Source organism: Cariama cristata, unplaced genomic scaffold (assembly GCF_000690535.1).
Source record: "Cariama cristata isolate BGI_N322 unplaced genomic scaffold, ASM69053v1 scaffold13761, whole genome shotgun sequence".
Taxonomy (NCBI): domain Eukaryota; kingdom Metazoa; phylum Chordata; class Aves; order Cariamiformes; family Cariamidae; genus Cariama; species Cariama cristata.
The window spans coordinates 1-6,303 of record NW_009597593.1 but is presented as its reverse complement, the minus strand read 5'-3'; the positions used below and the strand labels follow the sequence as shown (position 1 = coordinate 6,303).

Sequence of the window (6,303 nt, the reverse complement as noted above, 5' to 3'; positions counted from 1 at the left end):
GATCCTCTCGTCCAGATCATTGATAAAGAATTTAAATAGAACTGGTCCCACTACTGAGCCCTGGGGAACACCACTTGTGACCAGCTGCCAACAGGATTTGACTCCATTCACCTTCGTTCTTTGAGCCCAACCACCCAGCGTTTTTTTTGACCCAGCAAAGAGTACGCCCGTCCAAGCCAAGAGCAGCCAGTTTCTCCAGGAGAATGCTGTGGGAAATAGTGTCAAAGGCTTAGTAAAGTCTGGGTAGACGACATTCACAGCCTTCTCCTCGCCCACTAAGCGGGTCACCTTGTCCTAGAAGGAGATCAGGTCAGTCAAGCAGGACCTGCCTTTCGTAAACTCGTGCTGACTGGGCCTGATCGCCTGGTTGTGCTGTATGGGCAGCGCGATGGCACTCAAGATGATGTGCTCCATAACCGCCCCCGGTACCAAGGTCAGGCCAACAGGGCTGTAGTTCCCCGGATCCTCCTTCCTGCCCTTCTTGTAGATGGGCGTCGCATTTGCCAACCTCTGGTCAACTGGGACCTCCCTGGTTAGCCGTGGAAAGGGTCTTGGTGAGCAGTTCCGCCACCTCCCTCAGCACCCTTGGGCGGATCCCATCCGGCCCCATGGACTTGTGTGTGTCTAAGTGATGTTGCAGGTTGCTGACCATTTCCCCTTGGATTATGGGGGCTTCGTACCGCTCCCCATTCCCATCTTCCAGCTCAGGGGGCTGGGTACGCAGAGAGCTGGTCTTGCTACTAAAGACTGAGGCAAAGAAGGCGTTAAGTACCTCAGCCTTTTCCTCATCCTTCGTCACTATGTTTCCCTGCACATCCACTAAAGGGTGGAGATTCTCCTTAGCCCTCCTTTTGTTACTAATGTATTGATAGAAACAGTTGTATTGTCTTTCACTGCAGTAGCCAGATTAAGTTCTAGTTGGGCTTTGGCCCTTCTAATTTTCTCCCTGCATAACCTCATGACATCCTTGTAGTCCTCTGGAGTTGCCTGCTCCTTCTTCCAAAGGTCATAAACTCTTTTTTTCCCCTGAGTTTCAGCCAAAACTCTCTGTTCAGCCAGGCTGGTCTTCTTCCCTACTGGCTCATCTCTTAAATTTACAGATTAAAATTACAGCAATGCACAGTCATAACACACAGACAAATGTCAAATGCAAGTGGACATTTACACTGTCTCACAGCCTTCCATTTAAAAAACACATTCTCATCAAGAAACAGCAATTGCATATCCTGTACCAAAACACTACTAACCAATCAGTAAACCAATCATCTCAGAGTAATCCTGAAAAGAGATGTGGAAAGATAGCAAAATTACAAAAATAATTAGAAAAATTAGCAATTAATACAGACATCCATAGGTCAGAATTTGGAAAAAAATAATCCATGGACTATGTTTAATGAGAAAGTATCTGTTTGCTACTGATTGGAGCGGTTCTGATACTGCACAAGGACCTGGAATTCCATGTCGCTCCCCTGTGTGTCAGAGCTGGACCTAAAGACACAGCCCTGCTCTGCAGGAACACTGTAGGATTTACATTGCCCTTGGCTACTTCTATTCCCTTATCTTTCAGGGCTTGGTGTGTGGGAGTATCTGTTGCTCAGCAACCATTGCTGCTTTTATAACTGAAGTGTTTCTGAAATAATCAAAGTCTTCACCTAAAAAATAAACCCAAGGCACGGTTCTCCACCCCTGCATGGTAAGGGCTGCTCTTTACTTTCCCTTGTGTGTCCCAGCCTGAAGTTCCCCTGTAGCAGTGAGCAGGGTGGCAGAATTAACTTACTGGGCGAGATAAATGTCTTAGCAGATCAGACATCCGACACCCAAATACTTGGTGATCAGCCCTGCAGACCAGCAATACAGCATTGCTACTATCAAGCCATGGAAAGTGTACTGAGTTTGCAAGGCCTCAGGTCAGAGGCTTGTCTGGTTGCTTTGTTTGAATTTTTGTTGACCTTTTTGGAGCTTTGTTTTTACTTGGTTTGCCTGTAATAGCATTTTATTCTAATAACCAGGTGGATAACAACCATCAATTTATACAGACAGTAGCAACAAGCAGGTCTTCTGCACAGGATGAGATCTTTCTGCCTAGCGCATGATGATGCAGAGTACAGAAATACAGGTCTGGTAGGACAGCAGAGATCTTGAGATGTAGGATACAAGATGCAGGGCTGAATTCAGGTATGGGGCAGTGAGAGACAGAGCACAGGAGATCCCAAGCTCAGAAACAGCTCTTAGATGGTCAGATAAAGAAATGCTTCCCCAGAGCTGAACAAAACTGGTTTTAAGGGTAACAGAGAACAAGTATTTAACTTCTGTGAAACATGGCATCTTTATTAAACTCCACTGGAGCAGTGAACTTGCAGACCAGAGAAGAAAGAACAAGGTGTAAAAGTGTGTTAGCAAGTCTACAGCAAGTGACCCCAAGCGGATCCTGGAGTAGGAAAAAGAAACCATCAGCATAAACTACGTACTCCCAACAAAAGAACCGGGGATGCTGACGACTCGCCCTAACAACCCCCAGCAGACCGGAGCCATCAACAGCAGGATCCCGAGCGGCGGTGGAAGGCTGAGTGTAACGCCAGGAACAGGGGTGGATTCTAGGAAATGTGCGAGTAACTATTATTATTTTTTTTTCCACAGTGGTATTCATTTATTGTCTTTTTCTTTCTTTATCTGTAATAACTAGATCTTGACTAATAATAATTCTTTGATTAGGCTACTTAGAGTTCCATTATGCTAGAAATAAATTATTCTCTCGCTCTCTCTTTTTTGTCTGTAAGATGACTTTTAAGCATAACAAGGGGCAGACAGTGCTCAAACCCCTGGGACATTAGGTATATTCTCAGCAACTGTGTGCATTAGGGATTATACTTAGTGGCAAAAATGGGAGAAGAGATCAAAACACCTGAAAAATCTGGGAAATCAACATTCCTGGTGTAGTTGCATCTTTTAAATACCCTAACAGTTGTTCGCCTAAAATCTTACATTTGTATCACGTTATCTTCCTACAAGTTCTGTCAAATACAATCTTAAATTAAAAAAAAATGTCCAGAATAAATGGCTTACCTGGGTAGAGGCATTCTTGGAGTTCAGACACACACTGGAGACCAGCTTTTGAATAAACTGGCTTGATAAGAGGAGGACCATTCGCCAAGCTGAGCTCATTCTCAAATTTATCAGCCAGATTTGAAAGATCTTGGAGGAAGAAAAAAGTATGTTATATCCATCAAAATCCTTCCATATGAACTTTTAAAACCCAGCACTAAAGAGTAACTAAAAGGATTAATTTAAAACCTCCCTTCGCAATCCTACTCAAGAAAATACTGCCTACATAGTTAAGAATGACAATATTCCATCAAACCAACAGGATCTTGATTTGCTGTAGAAGAGAGAAGGCTCACAGCATAGATGACTTTGCAGTTCACAGGCAAGATCTAGACCCCACACGGGATGAGTTTGTTGAGACCCCAGTGCACAGGTAAGAGACGCCTGACATGCCAGTTCAGCACACCAGCACCCTACAGGAACCACCCACGTTTACCACAGGTCTCTTCGGTAGACGCCCATCTCCAAAAGACCCTGCTGCTTTGTTCCCCTCCTACCAACATCACCCTCTCTGTCTTTTGTGTGCCTGTGTCCTTTGAAGAGACCAGACATCCCAGCTCTAAGTGCAGACCAGGGCCACAGGAGAGGTTTCACCCAAGGCCAGAGCTGCCTGGCAAGCCAGGGCTCCACTGGGACAGGAGGTCCCCTTTGGCTAGTATACTCCTGCTGTTACTGCCACGGGCACACACTCGAGGGAAATTTGTGTTACAGGGAACCCGTAGGAAAGGAGGGTTAGTTTCATCTTACAACTGAAAAACTCCTATTCAAATCCGTGATCGGAATAAACTCTCTAGGACCTGCCATACAGGTCTTGTTGTGAGGTGACGGAACAAAATGCAGGACATAGCTTTTGAAGGGGAAGGATTTCACAATGAAGCGGGACAACATGCCTTAAAATAAGCAAAGCCTTGCATGTCTGCTCCTTCAAAACAGCTTTTAACAACCACGGAGCCACACCGGGTGTGCAAAGTGACATTTCAGTAGACATCGGAAACGCGCGTGAGCCTCAGAAAGGGGGAGCGGTTTGCAACCTGCTGCGTACTGAGCGTTCTGGCTGAGCTGCAGACTTGAAAGGATTTCTCTCAACCTCAAGCTGATCTCTGAAGAGACAACGCACCAGGTTTTACTAGCTACCCTAGTGTTGCTGACTTCATTACAGATGTTGTTAGCAGTTGAAAAAAAGTTGCGGGACAGTTTGACATCACCATTACAACTAAAATGATTATTTCACTTTAGTGCTGGCACACAACTTGTGCCAAGATGCTGGATCTACACAGATCAAACCAGGGGATGGAGATTAATCCTTGCTAGTGCATCAAGCACTGGGGATTTCACTCCATGGGGATCAGCACCAGTAAGCACTTTCTGGTTTTTCAAAATAAACCCCTTTTAGGCACCTAAAGGGGCCAGATTTCCACCAGGACATCACTCCCTCCTAAGCATCTTAACAGACCAAGCCAGCCTCAAAAGTTTTCTGCAATTCTCATTAAGAGTAATGGAAGCTCCTAGGTGATTTTGAATCCTTCCTCTTCATTTAGGGGTATACGGGATCCCTAGGAAGTCTTATTCCAGTTGGGAGTGCTTCAAAAAGTCCTGCTTTTTGAAAGCAATGTTTCACAGAACGGTTTGCCATTGGAGGCCAGCTACCGTACCGTCATCCCCGGGCCCTGTGACTGTGCCACGGGCCAAAGGCCCTTTTCCAGGTTTGGGGAGAACATAGAACAGAAGAAGTTGGTCTTTCCTCCTGAAAGTTTACAAACGAAGACTGAAATGAAGTTGGCACTGATGTAAATGCAGATTTTACCTGGGTCTGCAGCTGTCATGAACTCCGTCCATTTCCTGATGCTCAGTCTTTCGATCCTCTCACCCATCACCATCCAGGATTCAGGGTTATCATGGAAAACAGCGCAGCAGAACGGTTCAACTCGCACAGCGCATACGTAGCCCTGCAAGCCTTCTGCTTTGTCATAAACGCTCAGGATGTAAGTCTTAAACTGCACGCCAGCCTGAGAGCCGCAGAAGTGATGGATGGGCATTGAGGTCATGGTGTCAGCTACTGTTTTTTCTAAAGCTTCTTTCTCCACTTTCCTATGGCTTCCCACGACTTTCTTGCTGTCATCCACTCCGAAAAATAAATAACCACCCTCACTGTTTGCAAAGGCAGAGACATAATTTGGAAGGGTTTTTCTAATGTATTCCAAGATATTTTCTGTAGAAAAATTCTTAAATTCAATATGCTTTGTCTCTGTGAAATTCAGGACCTCCCCAACCATCACTTTGTCTCTCTTTAAAAACCTGGCAGCGGCATCTTGGATGTTGTGCTCCTCGGTGTTTGCTCCCCCATCAAAATTCAGCAGAGCTTTCTTAGCACTTGGCCCATTCTCAACATGGCACTTGGCACTGCTTTCCCTCTTGCTCAGAAATACAGCAGCATCACTTGAAGCCATAGAAACAACCGAACTGAAGGCCCTACAGGACAAACCAGTGCTCAAGCTACAGATACGTGGCTTTGTGGCTGCACTTTTCTGCTCTGGACCTCCACAGCTCCATGTTTTAACAAAAAGCAGCAAGTAACTCCCCTGCTGCATCCATGTGAAGTATGTGCTGGTCTGGGTGCAGTCAATGCACGCCCTGAGGCTCTGCTCTATGTCCAGACCAATGCCGTGCTCCTGAAAGCAGTAATTCTTGTCTTCACTCTCCATCCTCACTATTCCTCCTCCTGAATTCAGCAACGCACACACGGCTACAGAAAGCTCCTTTCGTTGCCTTCTCTGATTGCACGAGGTCTTCTTTCTGGATCTCTCTCCTAAAGCTATTTTTCCAATATCTACCACCACATCGGGATAGTTCGTTTTCAAATTAACCAGCAGCTGCCTTTCTTGTCTGGCCATCCTGATCCTGAAATGATAAATTATTAAAAACACTTCACAACTATACACAGCTGTGTAACAAAGGAAACCATACGCTTTTGGCTTAGGCTTACACGCTAGTTTTAATAAACTGGAAAAGAAAAATCATTATTTGCAACACACAAGCAAATCAAAGCAGACTATTGCAGACACACCCACAGACGTCATGTTAATTAAACTAATTGATTGGGCTCTTTTGCATATTGGGCTCTAAGAGTGATCTTGAAGCTACCTACAAAACACATCCCAGCTGTCTCAACCAGGCAGCACCTGGCCGTGCAGGGGTCCCTCC

General features: G+C 45.4%; 1 protein-coding gene across 1 annotated transcript; it reads right to left on the bottom strand.

Annotated features, from left to right (window-relative positions):
- Nucleotides 1–325: 325 nt before the first annotated feature.
- On the bottom strand, nucleotides 326–5,993 carry LOC104168379 (schlafen family member 13-like; the record flags this gene model as incomplete). The annotated part of the gene is made up of 4 exons (XM_009708950.1): nucleotides 4,907–5,993; nucleotides 3,064–3,192; nucleotides 956–1,085; nucleotides 326–529 (listed from the first exon to the last, which is right to left on the bottom strand). Coding segments are annotated over exons 1-4 (1,550 nt in total), but the record flags the coding sequence as incomplete, so codon positions are not given.
- Between the last annotated feature and the right edge of the window lie 310 nt (nucleotides 5,994–6,303).